The sequence below is a fragment of the Spermophilus citellus genome (genome assembly GCF_964194105.1).
Source record: "Spermophilus citellus genome assembly, chromosome: 6".
NCBI classification, from domain to species: domain Eukaryota; kingdom Metazoa; phylum Chordata; class Mammalia; order Rodentia; family Sciuridae; genus Spermophilus; species Spermophilus citellus.
In genome coordinates this window covers 84546832-84571243 of record NC_138187.1, presented here as the reverse complement: position 1 = coordinate 84571243, position 24412 = coordinate 84546832, and the positions used below count along the sequence as shown (strand labels likewise).

The 24412-nt window shown below is 34.2% G+C and overlaps 1 protein-coding gene across 1 annotated transcript in view; it reads right to left on the bottom strand.

The window, feature by feature from the left end:
• USP6NL (USP6 N-terminal like) overlaps window positions 1-24412 on the bottom strand; it is a 164921-nt gene that overhangs the window by 129060 nt on the left and 11449 nt on the right. Inside the window, exon 2 of the mRNA XM_081298830.1 lies at window positions 18338-18429. Within this exon, the coding sequence (XP_081154956.1) occupies window positions 18338-18341 (4 nt within the window). The 5' untranslated portion in view covers window positions 18342-18429. The remainder of the gene's footprint in view (window positions 1-18337; window positions 18430-24412) is intronic.

Sequence of the window (24412 nt, the reverse complement as noted above, 5' to 3'; positions counted from 1 at the left end):
CAACTCAGAAAGGCTGGTAAAAAATCACGAGAAAAACATCCAAGAGATATGGGATAACATAAAAAAACCAAACTTAAGAGTCATCCGGATAGAGGAAGGTATAGAGGTTCAAACCAAGGGAATGAGCAATCTCTTGAATGAAATAATTATAGAAAACTTTCCAGATATAAAAAAGGAAATGGATGTACAAATTTTAGATGCATACACGACACGGAGCATACAAAATCACAGTAGACCAACGCCAAGACACATTCTTATGAAGATATCCAATATACAGAACAAAGAGAAAATATTAAAAGCTAATAGAGAAAGGAGGCAGATTACATTCAGGGGTAAACCAATAAGGTTAACAACAGATTTTTTATCACAGACATTGAAAGCGAGAAGATCCTGGAACAAGATATTTCAAACACTGAAAGACAAAGGATGCCAACCAAGAATTTTGTATCCAGCAAAATTAAGCTTCAGGTACGACAACAAAATAAAAATCTTTCATGATAAACAAAAGTTAAAAGAATTTGCAACCAGAAAACCAGCATTGCAAAGAATCTTGATCAAAACACCACACGAGGAAGAAATGAAAAACAATAACCAAAACCAACAGTGGGAAGTACCTCAGTAAAGCGAGAGGGCGGGGGGAAGTCTAATCATGGAAAAACAAACCAAATTTTAAAAAAAAGATAAATAATCAAAGATGGCTGCAAGTACAAACCATATATCAATAGTAACTCTAAACATTAATGGCTTAAACTCACCAATAAAGGGACATAGGCTGGTATCATGGATTAAAAAAACAAATCCAACAATATGCTACCTCCAGGAGACACATCTGATTGGAAAAGACATACACAGGCTGAAGGTGAAAGATTGTGAAAAAACATACCAAGCACATGGTCCTCGAAATCAAGCACAGGTGGCCATCCTCATATCAAATAAAATCGACTTCAAGACTAAGTTAATCAAAAGGGATAAGGAAGGACATTATATACTGTTAAAAGGAACCATTCACCAACAAGACAAAACAATTATCAATATTTATGCACCAAATAATGGTGCTGGGACATTCATAAAACAAACTCTCCTCAAGTTCAAAAATCAAATAGACCACAACACAATAATTATGGGTGACTTCAACATACCTCTCTCACCATTGGACAGATCCTCCAAACAAAAGTTGAACAAAGGAACTACAGAACTCAATAACACAGTCAATAACCTAGACTTAATTGACATATATAGAATATATCAACCATCATCAAGTAGATATACTTTTTTCTCAGTAGCACATGGATCCTTCTCAAAAATAGGCCATATATTATTCCATAGGGCAACCCTCAGTAAATATAAAGGGATGGAGATAATACCATGCATTTTATCTGATCATAATGGAATGAAACTGGAAATCAATGATAAAAGAAGGAAGGAAAAATCCTACATCACATGGAAAATGAACAATATGTTACTGAACGATCAATGGGTTACAGAAGACATAAAGGAGGAAATAAAAAAATTCTTAGAGATAAATGAAAATACAGACACAACATATCGGAATCTATGGGACACAATGAAAGCAGTTTTAAGAGGGAAATTCATTGCCTGGAGGTCATTCCTCAAAAAAAGAAAAAACCAACAAATAAATGAGCTCACACTTCATCTCAAAGCCCTAGAAAAGGAAGAGCAAAACAACAGCAAATGTAGCAGAAGGCAAGAAATAATTAAAATCAGAGCAGAAATCAACGAAATTGAAACAAAAGAAACTATTGAAAAAAATAACAAAACTAAAAGTTGGTTCTTCGAAAAAATAAATAAGATTGACAGACCCTTAGCCATGCTAATGAAGAGAAGAAGAGAGAGAACTCAAATCACTAACATACGGGATGAAAAAGGCAGTATCACAACAGATGCTACAGAAATACAGAAGACAATTAGAAATTATTTTGAAAACCTATATTCCTATAAAATAGAGGATAGTGAAGATATCGATAAATTTCTTAAGACATATGATTTGCCCAGACTGAGTCAGGAAAATACACACAATTTGAACAGACCAATATCAATGGATGAAATAGAAGAAGCCATCAAAAGACTACCAACCAAGAAAAGCCCAGGACCGGATAGGTATACAGCGGAGTTTTACAAAACCTTTAAAGAAGAATTAATACCAATACTTTTAAGTTATTTCAGGAAATAGAAAAAGAGGGAGCTCTTCCAAATTCATTCTATGAGGCCAACATCACCCTGATTCCGAAACCAGACAAAGACACCTCAAAGAAAGAAAACTACAGACCAATATCTCTGATGAACCTAGATGCAAAAATCCTCAATAAAATTCTGGCGAATCGGATACAAAAACACATCAAAAAAATTGTGCACCATGATCAAGTAGGATTCATCCCTGGGATGCAAGGATGGTTCAATATACGGAAATCAATAAATGTTATTCACCACATCAATAGACTTAAAGATAAGAACCATATGATCATCTCGATAGACACAGGAAAAGCATTCGACAAAGTACAGCACCCCTTTATGTTCAAAACACTAGAAAAACTAAGGATAACAGGAACTTACCTCAACATTGTAAAAGCTATCTATGCTAAGCCTCAGGCTAGCATCATTCTGAATGGAGAAAAATTGAAGGCATTCCCTCTAAAATCTGGAACAAAACAGGGATGCCCTCTATCACCACTTCTGTTCAACACAGTTCTCGAAACACTGGCCAGAGCAATTAGACAGACAAAAGAAATTAAAGGCATAAAAATAGGAAAAGAAGAACTTAAATTATCACTATTTGCAGATGACATGATTCTAGACCTAGCAGACCCAAAAGGGTCTATAAAGAAGCTATTAGAGCTAATAAATGAATTCAGCAAAGAGGCAGGATATAAAATTAACACGCATAAATCAAAGGCATTCCTATATATCAGCGACAAAACTTCTGAAATGGAAATGAGGATAAACAACCCATTCACAATATCCTCAAAAAAAATAAAATACTTGGGAATCAACCTAACAAAAGAGGTGAAAAACTTAAACAATGAAAACTACAGAACCCTAAAGAGAGAAGTAGAAGAAGATCTTAGAAGATGGAAAAATATACCCTGTTCATGGATAGGCAGAACTAACATCATCAAAATGGCGATATTACCAAAAGTTCTCTATAGGTTTAATGCAATGCCAATCAAAATCCCAATGGCATTTCTTGTAGAAATAGATAAAGCAATCATGAAATTCATATGGAAAAAATAAAAGACCCAGAATAGCAAAAGCAACTCTAAACAGGAAGTGTGAATCAGGCGGTATAGCGATACCAGATTTCAAACTATATTACAGAGCAATAGTAACAAAAACAGCATGGTACTGGTACCAAAACAGGCGGGTGGACCAATGGTACAGAATAGAGGACACAGAGACCAATCCACAAAGTTACATCTATCTTATATTTGATGAAGGTGCTAAAAGCATGCAATGGAGGAAGGATAGCATCTTCAACAAATGGTGCTGGGAAAACTAGAAATCTATATGCAACAAAATGAAACTGAATCCCCTTCTCTTGCCATGCTCAAAAGTTAACTCAAAATGGATCAAGGAGCTTGATATCAAATCAGAGACTCTGCGTCTGATAGAAGAAAAAGTTGGCTCCGATCTACATATTGTGGGGTAGGGCTCCAAATTCCTTAATAGGACACCCATAGCACAAGAGTTAATAACAAGAATCAACAAATGGGACTTACTCAAACTAAAAAGTTTTTTCTCAGCAAGAGAAACAATATGAGAGGTAAATAGGGAGCCTACATCCTGGGAACAAATCTTTACTCCTCACACTTCAGATAGAGCCCTAATATCCAGAGTATATACAGAACTCAAAAAATTAAACAATAAGAAAACAAATAACCCAATCAACAAATGGGCCAAGGACTTGAACAGACACTTCTCAGAGGAGGACATACAATCAATCAACAAGTACATGAAAAAATGCTCACCATCTCAAGCAGTCAGAGAAATGCAAATCAAAACCACCCTAAGATACCATCTCACTCCAGTAAGATTGGCAGCCATTATGAAGTCAAACAACAACAAGTGCTGGCAAGGATGTGGGGAAAAGGGTACTCTTGTACATTGCTGGTGGGACTGCAAATTGGTGCAGCCAATTTGGAAAGCAGTATGGAGATTCCTTGGAAAGCTGGGAATAGAACCACCATTTGACCCAGCTTTCCCGTTCTTGGACTATTCCCTAAAGACCTTAAAAGAGCGTACTACAGGGATACTGCCACATCGATGTTCATAGCAGCACAATTCACAATAGCTAGACTGTGGAACCAACCTAGATGCCCTTCAATAGATAAATGGATTAAAAAAATGTGGCATTTATACACAATGGAGTACTACTCAGCACTGAAAAATGACAAAATCATGGAATTTGCAGGGAAATGGATGGCACTAGAGCAGATTATGCTAAGTGAAGCTAGCCAATCCCTAAAAAACAAATGCCAAATGTCATCTTTGATATAAGTAGAGCAACTAAAAACAGAGCATGGAGGAAGAGCATGAGAAGAAGATCACCATTAAACAGGGACGAGAAGGGGGAGGGAAAGGGAGAGAGAAGGGAAATTGCATGGTAAAGGAAGGAGACCCTCATTGTTATACAAAATTACATATAAGAGGAATTGAGGGGAAAAGGGGAAAAAAACAAGAGAGAGAAATAAATTACAGTAGATGGGGTAGAGAGAGAAGATGGGAGGGGAGGGGAGGGGAGGGGGGGATAGTAGAGGATAGGAAAGGCAGCAGAATACAACATACACTAGTATGGTAGTATGTAAAAAAGTGGATGTGTAACCGATGTGAATCTGCAATATGTATACGGGGTAAAAATGGGAGTTCATAATCCGCGTGAATCAAATGTATGAAACATGATATGTCAAGAGCTTTGTAATGTTTTGAACAATAATAAAAAATATTTTTTTTAATTTTTAAAAAAAGAAAAAAAATCTAGATGTAAATTTTGTAGCTTAAAAATGAAAAGCAAATTCCATATGAAGTATGCAGTAATAAATTAGGATGATTTTCAAGATTCAACTCAAGGACTTGAAATGTAATGTTAAATACTAATAGTGAAATAACAAAACAGTGTATATTTATAGGATAAATAAAATCAATTTTCTATTAAAAAAAATGGCATTTGCAGGTAAATGGATGGAGTTAGAAAAGATAATGCTAAGTGAAGTTAGCCAATCCCAAAAAACCAAACGCCAAATGTTTTCTCTGATATAAATACGCTGATCCATAGTGGGATAGGAAGAGGGAACATAGGAGAAATAGACAAACTCTAGATAGGGCAGAAGGATTGGAGGGGAAAGGAGGGGGCATGGGGTAATTAATGATGGTGAAATGTGATAATCATTACTATCCAAAGTCCATGTATGAAGACACGAATTGGTGTGAATATACTATGTATACAACCAGAGATATGAAAAATTGTGCTCTATATATGTAATAAGAATTATAATGCATTCCCCTGAGATATATAAATAAAAAAATTCATATAAAAATGGTATATTTTACCATAATTTTTTTTAAAGTTATCCTGTCTAAAAATCAAATAATGCCACTGAAAGCAAGTTTGTGTCACTTTAAGTCTAATAGATTAGTTATGGTGAAATCAGTATCTTCAGATACCAAATACCAGATTAACTGTAAATGGGCACAATCTTTTAGATGACACCTGGTACTTCAGGGTGGTATAGCCATTGACCACCATCCTTTTTAGAAAGACACATGACATGGGTGAAAAATATTCAATACAATAAATTTTGCCTAAGGAATTAAGTGCAGTTTATAAGTTAAAGAAGAAATTCATAAGTGATATTCATTCTGCAAACATTTTTTTAAAAAACTGAACCATTCCAAATGACCACAAAATAAGAACCTGGTTAAATAAGTTATAATGCACCAATACCTTTGAGAAATATGATAATGATGAATTCTAATTTTAAAAACAATTACAAAAATATAACTGTGGAATGTTCAAATATAAAATTCAACATGGAACGTTCAAATATAAAATTCCCATTATACCATGAACACAATAATATAAAAATATTATCTGAACAATATCATATGCAGAAGACAAACATGGCTTCTTTAATGAGCATACCAATGATCTTTTTCACATTTTCAAAATGTATTCATTTTAATGATACATTTATACTTTTAAAAACAACCTGACAATAAAAGTGAGTTGGGGAAGATGAAGCAAATAGATTAAAGATAAAAATACTGAAGGGAGGCACAAATGGAGCACTTATTTAAACTAAATTTATAAATTTAGTCTCTTCCAATCCACCTGCTTCTACCAATACTCAACTTTCCCTTATTAATCTCTAAATGCCAGGTGTTACACATTGTTCTGTTTAAAGCACTCTCCCTCTTCCTCTTCACTTAGTCTCAGGTACAGATAGACATCATTATCCAAAGTACATGTATGAAGACATGAATTGGGTGTCAACATACTTTATGTACAAACAGAGATATGAAAAACTGTGGTATAAATGTATAATAAGAATTGTAATGCATTCCACTGTCATTTTTTTAATCAATAATTTTTTATTGATTAAAAAAAAAGATTTCCCCAATGTAATCTTCCTGACCTATCAAAGTATGGGTTCCCTTGCACCTGCAGACTCTGGAATTTCCCTTGTTGTATTAATAATGACAAACTCTACTTGTTCAGTATGTCTTTTCCACTAACTCTGTGCTCCTCAAAGCCAAGGGCCATGGCTACCTCAATTCTTGGCAATATCCCCAAAGACCAAGACAAGCAGCAATACACATAGAGGGAGGGGTCATTAAGTATTTGTTTATATTAAAACAAAAACATAATAATTATTTATTCAAAGTCATAATCCTCTTCCTTAAAATTTGTTTTAAAATCACATTTAGACATAATGACTCTTAAATTATTTTAAGAAATTCTAGGGGCTGGGGTTGTGGCTCAGCGATAGAGCAGTCACCTAGCATATGCGAAGCCCTGGGTTTGATCCTCAGCACCACATATAAATAAGTAAATAAAATAAAGGTATTGTGTCAACTACAACTAAAAAATATTAAAAATAAAAAAGAAAGAAATTCTAGTACCATGTATCTGAAAGTTGCCTATGAATTTGAATTTCTTATCTTTTTTAATACTCCAAGTAAATTTTCTAGCTTTCACTATACCACGTAATTATCAAACTTTTAATAGTCATAACTGTAAATGGTAAATATCTTGATATTGTATATTAAATCTAATATGACCAGAAATCTCTGAAACCCAATGAGATTCAGTCTTGATATGTTCATTTATTCTACTGCAATGTCATTTTTTTAAATTTACTTATTCTAATTTGTGATACATGACAGCAAAATTCACTTCAATTCATAGCACACATATAGAGCACAATTTCTCATGTCTCTGGTTGTACACAAAGTAGAATCACACATTTGTGTCTTCATATATGTACTTAGGGTAATGATGTCCATCTCATCCCACCATCTTTCCTATCCCCGTGCCCACTCCCTTCTCCTCCCTTCCCTTTGCCCTATTTAAAGTTCCTCCATTCCTCCATACTCCACTCCCCACCCTTATTATGAATCAGCATCCACATATAAGAGAAAACATTCAGCCTTTGGTTTTTTGAGATTTTAAACTTTTAATTCTAATGAAATCTCCATTTATGTTACTAGCTGAAATTATTTTATTACTATAAAACAATTATATTCAACACTATTATGCTTTACACCTTCATAGTATTTGTTCACTATCATCCTGAGAACTTGGTCAACATAATTCAAAACAGAAATTCTGCTAAAAGTGATCTCTTGATAAAATCCAAATTTCTCCTTTCAAGATCTTCTCATATTCTCTTGCATAAGTTCTGTTCTTAGCAAGAGATTTGAATCCTATTTCAATTAAAGAAGAAATGGGAAATTTTTTATTAAAGAGCTAACTGGGAAAGGAATCTAAAGGTCACCAAGCTTTCTTCCTTTCTCTTCAAGACAGGCTTCCTAATGGAATGCCCCCAAACCAGGCACATGTTATGTCAGATCCCAAAGAGGAACTGTCAGACAACACTTATTGGAGAAATATTACATAAAAGGACAAGTCTGTATTCTTCAAAAACATCAATATTATGAAAGATAAAGATCTGAGAAGCTCTTCTGGATTAGACAGACTTAATAATCAAATCCAATATATGAATAATTATTTTATTATTATAGAACAAGTATTATGGGCTGGACTTTATACTAAAGACTTCCATAAAGAAAATCTGGGGGAAAACTGTCAAAACATTGGAATAAGGATATATACTAGAAAAATGATCTATGTGATTACTTTGCCATGGTTGCACTAGAGAATGGCCTTGTTTGTTAGGACTACATACTTAGTTACAAATGGGAAAAGAAGTATGATATATGCAACCTACTCTGAAATGGTTCAAAAATAAATACATATTTTTAAAACATATTTTCAGAAATAAAATGTACAAAAAAAATTGAACCTCCTTAAAAAGTTAAGTTGGACTGATTGGAAAAGAAGTAGATGCTAGAATTTCAAACACAATGCTTTACTGTATAGTATCAAACCCTTTACTAACAGCCTATAAATTCCATCTCTAGTTTATTCTTCTAAAATCAAAAACAGGTGACTATATTTTTTAAAAGACATTGTCACTACAAATGCCCCACAATATAAGTGTTAATAATGAGTATCTATCAGTGTCTGACTATAATCTTTTATATTTTATTGTTTATCCTTTAGCATCTGAATGCTTCTAATGTGTGAGAGTGACTCTGCCAAGGTATCTAGGTCATGCCAATGCAAGTCAGTTTCTGTATTCAGGGGGAAAAACAGAACTCGACCACCACCACTTCTGAACATGAATAAAATGGAACCCATGTAAGTTTTACCTGACATCCTAACACATGGACCACCATCATGATAAAAACAGAGCATTTCCACTTAAAAAAACAAAACTAATATATGGCTCAGTGCTAGAAGTGGAAATCTCTGAAAAGGGGAAAATCTGGGAAAATTTTTTCACTCCACTCTTGAACCTTTCAAACCTACAACTTTAAATAGAGACTAGAATTACCTTCACAGTCACCTTGTCTGTTTCCAAAAAAAGAAAATAACCAAAATAATATTTTAGCTCAATTTTGAGGAAGGACACAGACTTCAACATTTTTAATGTCAATTTCATACTTCTGAAAAATTAGGAGACACCTATATAATAGCATCCATCATATACATTGACAGGCTCAAATTCTCTTAGCACAAAATGACTGTGTTTTATGGGAAAAAAGTGGTTATATACAGCTGTGCAGACAGTATTGAAAAATTGGATGTCAATTATATATTTATTCAGTAAAGACTACATGACAAATATCACTAATTTGTTCTTCTGTCTTAATAAATGACAAATAATAAAACTCATGCGCATAACATTTTTATACAGAAATAATTTTAGAAGTTAATGTAAAAGGCATGAATTTCATCAATTCTAACAACATTAAAGAAAAGAACCTTATATAATAATCACACTGTTTTGCAAAATTAATGAAAGAGACAGCAAGATTAATATTTAATAGTAATTACATTAATAGTAATCTGAAATATATATTCCCCTCTGAACTCCTCTGAGCAAGAGAACATGTACCTACATTTGAAGTAATGGTATTTCTGAAAGTGATCAAATCATAATTCAAACTCAGAGCAACACAAGTAGGCCCCCAAATCTGAGAAGTGTGTTTTCTTACCTTAGCTTAATAGGGTGTAATTTGTTTTATCCACTAGGTATGCTCCTATAAAGACAAAACTGCAAGTGGAAATTTTCTGACTTAGTCATAAACTTTAGAACTAAAAGCCTTCCAAATGATGGAGTTCAGAGCCTCAGGAGGCTAAGGCAGGAGGATCACAAGTTCAAAGCCAGCCTCAGCAACTTAGCAAGGCCCTACACAACTCAGCAAGACTCCATCTCAAAATTTAAATAAATAAATAAATAGGGCTGGGGATATGACTCAGTAGTTAAGCACCCTGGGTTCAATTTATAGGAAGAAGAAGGAGGAGGAGGAGGAAAGGGGGGAGAGGAGGAGGAGGAAGAGGAAGAGGAGGAATGAGGAGGAGGAGGAATGAGGAGGAGGAGAAATGAGGAGGAGGAATGAGGAGGAGGAATTAGGAGGAGGAATGAGGAGGAGGAGGAAGGAGGAGGAGGAAGGAGGAGGAGGAAGGAGGAGGAGGAAGGAGGAGGAGAAGGAGGAAGAAGAGTAGGAGGAGGAGGAGGAGATGATGATTAAAAAATGAGTAAAGCTGGGGGTAAGGAGAGTTCCATTAATGCAATCAAGCTACCTGCTCTACAGAACACAAGTAGGTAGCACCAAAGTCAACATTCCAAACCAGGGCTCTAGGACTCTGGGAACTAGGAAAAGAATGCCACTAGAAAATTGACTGCTCCCTGAACAGAATTTTAAGAGTTCCCTTAAGAATTGTTTGTTATCCTAAAGAATTAAAGTCATCTTGCTACAGTGATTCATGCATACCCATATTTACAGCTGCACAATTCACAATAACCAAACTATGATACCAGCCTAGGAGTCCAATCAACGGATGAATGGATAAGAAAATGTGGTATATACACACAACAGACTTTTATTCAGCCATAAGGAAAAAATGAAACTATGGCATTTGCAAGGAAAATGGATGGAACTAGCATTATGTCAAGTGAAACAAGTCAAACTCAGAAGGCTAAGGGTCATATATTTTCTCTCATATGCTGAAGTTAGAGAGGAAAAAGGAAAACAAAGGTGGGGGGTCGATCTCCTAAAAATCAAAGGGAGATCAGTAGAGGAAAGGGACAAAGGGGTAGGAGGTAGGAAGGAGAAAGAAATGCTGGGGAGTGATACTGGCCAAACTATATTGTTATATTGTGTGCACATACAAATATGTAACAATAAAGCCCACCAATATGTGCAATTATAATGCACCAACTTAAAAATATGGGGAAAAAATAAAAGAATGTCTGAAGATTATTTTTAAGTCACTTGGCATCTACTGATTTGTACTATACAAAAAAAATAGTTTAAGTTAATTTATATACCAAATTTATACATATTATGCAATATATTATAAATCTAAAAGAAATAATTTTAATGTCAGGCCTACAGAAACCTGGTAAATAATATAGCTTTTAAGCAATAATATAACCAGTGGTAGCAAATAGTTTAAAATTTTAAGATTTGACTAAAAAAAGTAATTTTGGATGTTCACTGGGTTTATACCATTGTGATGACTTATATTTATACTAAAATTCTAAATGATTAATAGAAGGAGACCAAATTTTCACACACAAAAAACACATTTCAATTACAAATCAATTTCTCTTAAACAGATAATATGTGTATGAGTATGTTTGTATGTGGACAAGGAGAGGAAGGGAAGAATGGATACAACATAAACAATAGGTAAATCTGGGCAAAAAGTATATGGAAATTTTACATTTTCTTTTTATAATTTTTGTTGTTTGTTTAAGTATCAAAAGAAAAAGATACAAAATATGCAAACCAACTCCTAAAATTTTTTTAAATACTATAACTCAATACATTCTATAATACATTAAAGGCATATCAACTTCTCATAATACCAACCAAGAATTACTCACATTTCTACAGCGAGTAGTCAAAAAGAAAGTAAATTAGCTAAAAGCAAAGTATTTCCATTTTAAATGGTCAGTTATTAACACAATGAAGTGCATTAAACTAAGAATTTGTTTGCATACATTTTCTGAGGAGCAATTTTTGCTGGCATTCTTTTTTTTTTTTAAAGAGAGAGTGAGAGAGGAGAGAGAGAGAAAGAGAGAATTTTTAATATTTATTTTTTTTTAGTTCTCGGCGGACACAACATCTTTGTTGGTATGTGGTGCTGAGGATCGAACCCGGGCCGCACGCATGCCAGGCGAGCGCGCTACCGCTTGAGCCACATCCCCAGCCCTTTGCTGGCATTCTTTATCATCTTACCTACTTCATTTATTGCTGCCACAATTCTAACAGGTTATACACAGTGATTGCTACACACTCTACCAGTCCCCCTGCCTACTAAATGCCAATACATCCCCCTGGTAACTGTCAACCACAAAGTCTCCACACATTTCTTAATTCCTCTCCTATACTAAGAGTCACTGATTATTCAGTATAAGAATGCCTGAAGCCAAGCACCATGGAGTAATCCCAGTGACTCAGGAGGCTTAGGCAGAAGGATCACTAGTTCAAGGTCAGCCTCAGCAACTTATCGAGGCCCTAAACAATTTAGTGAGACCCTGTCTCAAAATAAAAAATAAACAGGACAGGATTGGGAATGTGGCTCAGTGGTAAAGTACCCCTGGCTTCAACCTCCAGTAAGAAAAAAAAAAAAATGGTTAACATTTAAATTTTCATGTTCTAAAACCTAAATTTCCCAAATGTAAATCATAATAAATAAATCATAATATAATAAAAAAAAAGGACCAGGCATGGTGGTACACACCTATAATCCCAGTGACTCAGGAAACTGAGGCAGGAGGAATGCAAGTTCAAAGCCAGCCTCAGCAGCATGAGGCCCTAAGTACTTAGCAAGACCCTGTCTCAAAAAATAAAAAGGGCTGGGAATGTGAAGATCAGTGATAAAGCACCTCTGGATTAAATTCCTAGTATACACACACACACACACACACACACACACACACACACATTAATTAATTAAAAGGATTATCTGTTATACTCTACAAAGGGATTCTTTTCAAGATTCCATTAAATGACAGACATGTCAGCATTTAAAATACAATTCAATTTAAATCTTCTTTTACTTCTACTCATCTTCTGAAGTACACAGTTATTCTCTAAAACAGAATATATATCTTGATCAGCTATTGTTCTAGACAGAATTTTTAGCCATACTTAATGAAAGTCTATTATTTCCTGCATAATTTTTTTATTTACTACAAGAATACTTAAACCACCGCTGAAGGATTTAGATTCAATTATTTATAAGATTATGGGCTCTAACAAATGCTAAAGCAAATTGTTCTTCACTTCAGCACAAACTTAGTCCATTGCTCCAATAAATGAGAAACGTGTCTGCCAACTTTTCATCACTTTGATCAAAATACCTGACCAGAACAACTCAGAGAAGGAAAAGTTTATTTTGGTTTCAGAGATACAATCCATGGTCAGCCAACTCCAACGCTTTGTGCCTGAGGGTAGGCAGAATTTTATGGAGGAAGAGCATGAAAAAGGAAATCTGCTTTCCTCAGGGTTGCCAGGAAAGGGGGGGGGGGGAGGGACGGAAAGATGCACAGAGGAGCCAGGGACAAATAAAATCCTCAAGGGCACACCTCCAGTGAACTACTACTTTTAGCCACACCCCACCTGCCAAGAGTTAGGGTACAGTAGTCCATTCAAATTATTAATCCATCAAATGGATTAATCCACTGATTATGTTTCAGCTCTCTTAATCTGATCATTTCACCACTGGACTTTCCTGCATTAACACATGAACTTTTCAAGTGACACTTCCAAATCACAACAATGAAGATCTCTACCCCTATCCTATTAGAAAACAATAAATACATTATACCCAAATTATCACTGCCATTCCTTTTCCTCAGTTGAATGAAAAGTATTTCATATCCAAAAAGAAACTCAAAAAACTCATTCTATATTTTAGGTCAAAGGATAAGATTGAACACTGATGCAACACATTCCTGGAGTGCCCAGTCAGAGAGAACTGACATTCAAAAAAACCTCAGAAAACATGTCATGTAATTAATCACAAATCAAAATTTTCCTTATGGAAGTGAAATAAAATACAGAAGTGAAACTAAAATCTTAAAAGATAAGTAAGCAAGGTGTTTTTTTTTTGCCTAAAACTTTAAAAAAATATATTCAATCAAAATAATCATTAGTTTTATAACACTGCCTTTTACCCAAATTTTCTTGTTGTAATCTCCATTGAAGATCCAACACATCCATTTCGAATTACAGGCACAATTCAAGTATAACAACTTTATTTCATCTTTGGCATCATTTGGTACAACAAAATGAACAAATCAAATGAAAGTTAAACATTGCAAAACATGCAAATACAGAAAAACAAGAACAATTTAAGTACCAAAAAATCAAAAGACTTTTTGTGGATTGTAATCAATTCAATAATCAACAATGAAATTCACAGCATCCTAAAGCATCACATAATACCTTTTCCACATAATAAGATTCAGCCTCAGAATTTGATAGAATATTTATCAGAATAAAAGCTGAAAACCATCATAAAGCATTTAACAAATTCTCTACACCTTATAGTTTGTGTACCTCAACTACTGTGCCAAGACCATGTCAGCTGGGTGGAAAAGTTGAGCCCCCCCTCAGCTTTCAGGGCAATTAGGGATACATGGCAGCCTAGCCTGAGTTGTCAAAACCACCTGCCTCCAACTTGCATTTATATGTCCCATATACAATGACATGTGTTTCGAGACATGGAAAGGGTCGGGAAATCCTGTAGAAATAAATCTACCCACATACAGTAGTATCCAATCCTTCTTTTAATCTCTAGAGAAATATTTTTTAAAATGTTACTTAACCCATCATTCTTAACCAAAGAGGATTCAAAATTCTAAACTTTTTAATGACATATATTCCTGTGTTTTTATAAATTTTTTTTCAAAATCAGGACTTCTGATATACTCAATTCCCACTTTTTGGAAGACTTACAACCTCTAGAAATTTCAACAGAAACAGGATACTACAATACCCACTAACCTATCATTACAGTGTTCTACTGAAGAGGAATTTCCTTTTCTAGAGAAAAATCATCAAATAAGCAAGAAAAAGAAATATAACTCAGTTTGATTCAAAGGGTGCTTAAAAAGAAAGTGAAATCTAAGAACAAAGCTAGGAAAGGCAAATACTGCCTATGTGACTTGCCTTACAAATAACAAAAACATCCATTTGTCAGAGTAATTTTTCCAAAATGAAATCGTATTAAGTCATCCCCATAACTGAAATTCTTTAACACTCTGTAAAGTCTACAAGATGAAGTCTGAGCTTCCTAGACTGTAAGTGACCTGAAGCCTGACTTCCTCTCTCCCAGCTTTCTCTCTCAATCTCCCTTCCCACCTCTGCTCTACAGTATGTTCAACTGCTTAGTAACACTTCCTCGGAGTCAAATCTTAACGCCTTTCTCACACTGTTACATTTACCCAGAATGTTTTATCTGTGGTACTCTCTACACACACTCTTTTTTTTAAATGGGAACAGCTCAAATTTCATCTAAAAATATTAATACACAAATAGCTACCATATACTAAGGACATTACTTTAGTAACATACAAACATACAATATTTATCTAGTACCTCAGTGCCAGGAATAGTGTTCGGCACTAGGAATTGAATAGTGTTTGCCCTCAAGGAGTGTACAGATTAGAGAAAGATGGGAGAACAAACAAGTGGATGATTTTTAATACAGAATGATAGATACCAGAAAGAGGAAAGAGGAGAGCTATGGAAAAGTACAATGGGCTCATCTAGCAAGTGAAGTGGTACAGGAAAGAGCTCTTAACTAGAAAGCCAAGCTGAAGGTGATTTAAAAAATAATAATAATAATAAAATATATATATATATATTAATTGTGAAGTAAGAAGTTTGGACCTAACTTTAATACCAGTGTTTAGACCACAATAGTATTATTCACTCTTTGCAGCTCCTCCTTCTTTACAACAAACACACAAATACTAATATTTTAACAAATAAAATATAAAAATAAGTCAGTAAAATGGCATAGCCATGCCCCAAAAAATGTGTTAAATCTCTCCGGATCAGAAATCTAACAGGAACACAAAATGTGAAACAAGCTAAGTCCAATATGGGCCCCAGAGCAGGAAAAAGCAGCAGGAAGTCTGACCCTATGGGGTATAACTGTAAATAAAAGTGTCCCATATAAAGCAGGGTCAGTAGCCAGGCTCTTAGCTTAAAACCAGGGACTGCTTTTCCTAGATTCTAAAATAGACTGAAAAAGGCTTCTGCTAACTTTGCTGAAGCTACCACTTATAGGAGTTGCTGACCTAATGCCAGCTGACTTGGTGACTGAATCTGTGATGTCCCCAATGTCACCAGGGGCCCGAGCTCTATCTACTAACATAGACCTGATACTGATATGGGAACTCCAAAGCCAGGCCGAGATAACCACAAATATGCTAGAGCAGCAGGAAAAATCACAAAGAGAAAGAGGGAGACCACTGGACAAAAGGAAAATAAATAAACAACACATCAGAATGTGTCTGCAAAATTACAGAACATGATAAAAACACCAATAATATCAACAATCATAACAAATTCACCACAGATAATTTAAGTTATCAAATGATCTAGAAATTACTTTAAGAATATAAAAGATTCACAAAAAGTTAAAAAAAACTAACAAAAGAATGGAACAATTGTAAAAATAAGCAGAAATGAAAAAGAACCAGTGGACATAAAAAAGAACCAAATAAAAATACTCCAGGACTGGGGCTGCAGCTCAGTGGTAAGGCACCTGACTAGCATGTGAGAGGCACCAGGTTCAATCCTCAGCACCACATAAAAATAAATAAATAAAATAACAGAAAAAAAAATCTTAAAAAAAAAAATCTAAGTGAGATAAAACCATTGTCACTTTGAAATAAAATATATTAACACCATTAGGCACCTAACAAGCCATCTGCCTTCAACCTCACAGGGATCCAATTTTTTAGTGTACAAGACACTGTGTCAAATTCTGAATACAAAATTAAAAACATAGAATACCTGTCCTCAAAAACACTCACGTTTTCAACAGATGCTACCAAAACCTTAACATTACATATTAGAAGAAATCTTGGTTTTTCAAACATGAAAGCATTTTTTAAACTAAAATGCTTGCTGCTTCTGTTTTAATTTTCATGAACTAATGGCCATCTTCACTAGAATTAGCACTTTACATTAGATAAGCATTTTTATAAAATTTCATGAATGGAACTGAAATAAGAAAAGCTGCTTCTTTCATAATCTGGTGTATTTGAATGCATCTACCAACCATCCTTGTTTATTCAAAGTATTCCAACAGGAAAAAGGATACCACTGAAAAGCTTTGAAAATCAAAGACCACTTCTTGCAATATTCTTGGTAGAAAACTCATACTTCACAATAACAAAAACTTCATTTTGCTGGGATATAGTTCAGTTGGTAGAGTGCTTGCCTTGCATACATAGGCCCTGGGTTCAATCCCCAGCACCAAAAAAAAAAAAAAAACTTCATTTTATCAACTACCAAATTAATTACATCGATTCAAGAAAAGCTGCATCTAATTCATATTAAGATAAATATATATCAATATAAATAATATGCAAAAAAGTAACCTCTCTAACATTATATTCTAATAAAGAAATGTTCACTACATCTCTAAGAGTTTCCATCATCAGAAAATCTACACTTTGAAACTGCCATAGGATTCTAATAGGATAAAATTTCATTTCTTCCTCAACCTCTAAAAGAAAACAGTTAACACAAAATAATAAAACCAGTTCTGTTCACAAGCAGAAGTGGTCAGAAATGGACAGAAAGTATTATATATATGTATATATACCATCTTCTTTAAACCGAGAAGAAAAACCTATATCAAATCTGGTTAAGGGGGCTGGGGTTGTGGCTCAGTGACAGAGCGCTTGCCTTGAACATGTGAGGTACTGGGTTCAATCCCTAGCATCACATAAAAATAAATAAACAAAATAAAGATATTGTGTCCATGTAAAAATAAAAAATATTTTTTAAAAAATCTAGTTAAATCCAGGATAGCCTTGGTTTCTTATTCCATCAAATGCATTGATAGAGATATTTTTATTTTGTTTTGTCTTGCTTAAATATATTAACCCATGTTACCCAATGATTAAATTTCACACAATAAAACCTCTCTCAATTGTGGCCAATGTCAATATTCCCTACTCATATTTCTAAAGGTTCATTTTCCAGTGGCTAGTCATTAGAAATTTTCAAATGACAGAACTAAATAAGCCAAGAAGCTAATTACACAAATTTCCTCATCACATCTAACTTCTTAGAATAAATCAAACATCAAAAAGCATCTCCTTGCTTTAATAGAGACAAGCATATATATAGTATTGGGAAGAACCAGATTTTTCAATCTCTGAAGAAGGGACATAATTCCACTTTGTCTAGTAACACATTTTTTTCTTTTTTAAAGAATAATTAATACTGCAAATGCTCCTGAGAGAGCTGAAATGAATCAAAGAAGCACACTTACTCATGACTGGAAATGTTTCTGTGTGTTGTCCCAATCAGATACTAAACCAAAATCTGCTGTCCAAGGTTTCTCAGAGGAATACATGTCCTATTCTGGAAACAAAAGAGAAAGGAATGGTATTTTCGAAAAGGTCAATATTTACAATAAGATTTTATAAAAGGAAATGGAAGAAAATAATTTCATTTCAAAAATTTACCTATTTCCAGAAAAAACCCTTGTTACACCATTCTTTTAGAACATCATGTTAAATTCACATTTTCCTTTTTGTGAAACAAATTACTTCACAAATAAATAATATATAGAAAGTAATTACCACACAGAAGTTCATTAACAAGTGTCCTTTGGCTTTAATACTACAAACATATTTCTTTCCCATTCTCAGCTAAGTCATATAAAGAAAGCACTCTATCTAAAAGATAGCACGTAAAGCTCAATCAATGTATTTTGATTGCATATAAATGATTTATAAAAGTCATGAAATAAAGATCACCAAAGTCATGGCTATAGACTTTCTCCAATAAAGGCCATCTTCCTCATTATAAATGTAAAATGAGTTCATTGTATTATAATAATAATAATAATAATAAGGGAATAACAGCAAAGTACAAAAAAAATTCTCTGTAATACCCCCTACATTTACCCAATCATGTAGGCACATTTCTCTTCAAGGCACATTTTCTAAGTTATTTTTAAAATACTTGAAAAACACTAAATTAAAAATGTGTATTTAATTTTTTTCACTCAAACATAACATAAAGCACCATCTTGTATTTAGTATTAATGTAGTGGCACCCCCTTTCTCCACAGAAAAGTCTTAACTGGACTGCTCCAGAAATCTTCACCATGGCTGATTTTAGGACTGTCAGCAAAAGAGTTTCTACAAAAGAATTCAATGTAGATAAACTTCCTATTTTCGTGTTGCCCTGTCATATGTGGCCACTGGCTGGGAAGGAATCAGCACTCCAAGTGCTGGACAACCCCTTAATAGTTTTTCACAAACATGTATCCAATATAGTAGTTTGTAGAAATGTGTAAACAAGGCCACTGGCCTTGAGCTGGAGCTTCACAGAGATGTCTACATTTCTAAAATAAGAGAAGTTACCAAGTAGGCTCCATGGTAACAGCTGGCAGGGGGGAGAAAAAGGGGAGAAGAAGCTCTCTGCTTCTCAGGTGTTGTCCTTGAACGGTTAACTTGCCCAGAACAGTGAAAGAAAAAAACTGTTTTTAGGTGAAGTTCTGTAGACTGTGAACTTCTGAGTACCTCCCCTTACGTATAAAATTCTGAAACTACCTGAACTTGGGGTTCAGGGGATTGATTGATTGATTACAGCAGAAGCTGTGCCCTCTGAACCTGGCTGCAGCCAAATAAAATTGTTTCCTGCTATCTTCAGTGCCTTACCTCATCAGTACCTACAACATGAACACAAGCTTAATACTTTCCCTAAGATTTACATTATAAATCTTGCTCTTTATCAACATATTTTTAAATAAGAGATAATACCAAGCCTATATCTAAACATAACCATGGTTCCACAAATGCCTTGCCTAAATCTAATATATATAATTCCACGGATAAGATCAATTTCAATACAAAATTCACACTTGTGGTACCTCATGGGCAACTTTCTTCATAAACCAGTGAGCTATTTTTTGCAATCACAAAAAGTTATAGTTTCTTAATATCTAAATCACTTAAGAAAACAGTATACTTAGGCCCTCTGCTTTTGAATCAAAATTGGGTAACGCTTTTTGAAGAAATAATGCTTGCCCCATCTATATACTTACTCATTCTATGTAATAATATACATGAGAAGTACACAGTTACAAAATGTAAAACCACTGCATAAGCATTTGTAAGTACAGCATGGCTCAGCCACTGTAATTAGCAGAGGCATATAATAGTAGTTCTGCCACATAATCACCTGATCCCTATCCCACATGCTTTCTTCTTTATCTGTGCACGAGTAAATGATATTCAGATAACCCAATTACCCCAAAGGAAATGAAAAGTTGTATGGAAAATCTAAAACAACATATAATCACCAGGTTAGTTTTTAGAATACATGATAAACATTTCTCACAATAAATATACTTTCTTGACAGTGCTTGATTAAGTCTGATTTGTCTTCCCTCCTCAAAAACATGCTAAATGATGACAAGGACAGCCCCACCTTATAAATACACACTGTAGATTAGACATTCACAAAATGACTCAGGTGTCCACTTACATTTATATATGTAGTCAAGTCTCTTTGCCCAGGTACTTTCCTTCTTGTTCATTTTATATCAAAAATAATTTTTATCTTAAACTTAAAATTCCTAAATGGTAACATCAAAGCACCTAACACTATGTAATGTTCCCTCCCTGCCCAAAACCATAGCCAAATAAATACTTTTTTTAAGTTGTTGATAGACATTTATTTTATTTATTTATATGTGGTGCTGAGAACTGAACGCAGTGTCTCACACATGCCAGGCAAGTGCGCTAACCCGTGAGCAATAGCCCGAGACGCAATAAATACTTTTTCAAGGGTTTAAATTCTTAAACATAAAGAATTTTATCAGTACTAAAAACACTTATCCTCAGAAACACCAAGATAATAAGATTTTAAAACACCAGATTTATAAACTTACATCTAAAGTAACAAATGCACATAAGTCTTATAGTAAGAAATATGCATATGTGAGAATTAATGTAAAATGTCATGGAGCAATTCCTAGAAACATTTACAAAAGACTTATAGCAAAGACACTTGTTCAAGATTCTTTACATTAATCGCAGCTTTAAAATGTAGATCCCAATTACCTACTTTCACAGTAGGTAGTCTACCAATTATTTTAAGCAACAAGGCAGTAAAGTAGCACAGTAGATAAAATGTTCATTCCCTTTCTCCTCCCCTAAACACTACCACTGGATATACAAAAAAGAAAAAAAAAAACTTTCTAATCTGCACCCCATCCATCCCATCCAAGTATGATAAAATAATGTATCTTAAATCCACAATGTCACTAGGAGGTATTACTAGGATACTTCTGCAAAATGTAGCCTTTAATCTCATTTTCAGGCACTTTGGCTTGGGGGAGGGGGCTGTCTTGCTGGAATGTGGGAGAAACTGGCTACAAAGTTCTAACTAGAAGCTGTAGGAGCTGAGTTTGCACTGCACCAGGAGAGATGCACACCAGGTGGCTGCTCTCCCAGAATAATTAGATACCTGGCACATAACTGAAGCCAACCCACAGCTGATAGCCAAACCCCAACAAATCCAGTCAAACTCAGCAGAGATTACAGATCTGTGAGCTAGAAATAAACATTTGTCATGTGTCACTGAAAGTTTGCTCTTGTTATCCAGCATTATTATAGCCAAAGATGACTAATAACAAAGAATAAACATAAAGGCCCATTAGCAACTAATAAAATATTTTAAAAATTTGACTAAATTTTCAAGTTATAAAGGCTATATTTAAATATCTAGCCATATACTATTCATAAAAACATACCTAAATCAGAAAGACACATAGAGGCTGGGAATAAAAATATTAAAAATGTATATTAAGGGGCTGGGGCTGTAGCTAGCTCAGTGGTTGAGCACTTGCCTGACACATGTGAGGAACTGGGGTTGATTCTCAGCACCACATACATATAAATAAAATAAAGGTATTGTTTCCATACACAACTAAAAAAAATTTCTTTAAATGAACGTTATGAAAATGCTAAACAAAAGAGATGTAACTACAGAAACTCTTTCACATCTGTACTAAGATATATATTGACCAATGCTCACAGCAATACTATTTATAATACAAAAAAACGGGAATTCCACCAGCAGAAGGGTGAATAATTATGCCACCTTTATACAAATAAGTATTATAAAGCAATGAAATGAAGGAACGAAGTGTATATCAGCAAATAAATCTCACAAATATTATTGATATACACTTATATTTACTAGATTTTATGCACATAAAAATATGTATACATATACAATAACATATTAATATCAATGGTACAATATTTATATAATGTTATAAAATACATGAAGCTAACAATAGTTTAGGGACATATACATATATAATGAACTAAAAAAGTAACAACAGAGTGCTAGACCTCACTTTGAGGCTGATGATTTCCCTAAGCCAGGAAAAGTAGGGAGAGGTCATTCAGCAAGAGACTGGTAATGTCCTACCACTTCAGCTGAAGGAGGAATGGAATATACATCATTATGCAATAGGCAGTATATTATGCAATATGTTACCTGTAGTCTTAAAACATCAAGAGTTTTCTTTATGTAATATGTTACATATAGACTTCTGTATGAGTATTGTATTTTATAGTATTTTAATACAAAAAAACAAACAATTTCCAACAAAATTCAGAAAGGAAATTATTATAAATAAAAGTAACATAAATATGTATAACCACATGTATAAAGAAGTTAAATGCAGTTATAATTTTTAAGCCATAATTAAGAAGCAGAAATGGTTGTAATGACATTTATTCCTTAAAAGACAAATACAACTAATAGCTAGTTCTATCACAAATTGCAAGATAAACTTTCTGTCAAAAGAGATTTATGATTATACATTATCCATGTGTAAAAAGCACTGGCTATGAGCTGGAGCTACAGCTGTGGTAGAGCGTTTGCCTCGCACATGTGAGGCATTGGGTTCGATCCTCAGCATCACATAAATAAATAAAAAAATTAAGATATTATTTAAAAAAAAAAAAAGCACTGGCCACCCAAACAGTTGTATTATTTGTACTGTATGATCTCAGCTATCTGACCATCGAAGCTTCTGATCTTACCTTCACAAGCTATACAATATTAGCTCATTTTCTAGTAGAAATTCCCAGGACCTATTCCTCTAAATTGCTACTAGGTGAACTGTCATTCCCTCCTCTACCCCCACCCCACCCCACCCCCCAAAAAAAAACTCGTGAAAAATTCCTTCACTGAAGCATTATTTGTAACAGAAAAAAATTATAAGATTCAGTGTTCACTAATATGACTAACTGAATTATTCATTCACTTACATGTAGTAGACTCCCTCACGTCCATTAAAAATGTCTCAAAGAAACTTAATGACAGAAAATGAATGAACACTCTGAGATGGGCTTTACACAATTTTACCAGTCAGCAAGAAAGAAGTATCAAAAATGATGCTTCATCAAAGTTAAATTGATTTCCTAAAAGACATATATAAACCAGTACTTAAATGACAGATACTCACTTACTATGCATTCAATAAATACTCACTAAGCAGCGCTCAGGAGCCAGGTATTTTCTTTTTTGGGGGGATGGAAGGATGTTGGGGGGGGGGATGAACTCAGGGGCGCTTAACCACTGAGCCACATCCCCAGCCCTATTTTGTACTTTATTTAGAGACAGCATCTCACTGAGTTGCTTAGCACCTCACTTTTGCTGAGGCTGGCTTTGAACTCCTGATCCTCCTGCCTCAGCCTCCTGAGCTGCTGGGATTACAGGGATACCCTCGAGCAGCTCAGGTATTTTCTAGGCACAGCAAACATAACCATAAACAAAACAAAGACCCTATCCTTATAGAAGTTACAGTACAGTAACTCTAGTACCTTCCTTTATTAATTCACATTCATAGTTTATTACTTCCACTATGTATGTCAAGACAAATTCCCAGGTAATAGCTTATCATTCTAGACAAAAAAAATAATAATAATAACTTCAGTAATATTAGTCATTATTCATCAGACAGTCTCACCACTCTTTCACAATTCTTAAGCTTTCTATAAACAATGCTCTTGCTGCAATTTATACCACCTAAAACACAATGCTAAATTCCTACAGCTTGAAGTACTTTTGCAGCAAAAGTATAGCAAATGTCCTGTAACTGCTGGAGCGAAAAGTTTGTTTACCCTACTCACTAAATCAACAAAATACTTCCTGCTAGTAAGATCAAAGAATGAGATAGGCCTAAAAGCAAAATGAGAAATAGTTTGGTTTCATTGGTTTGTTTATATGTGTATATTTATGAAGCATCTGATAAGAATGCTTTCCTCTTCACAGGTAGAATTTAAGTTTCCAAGAACTTAACAAATTCTAA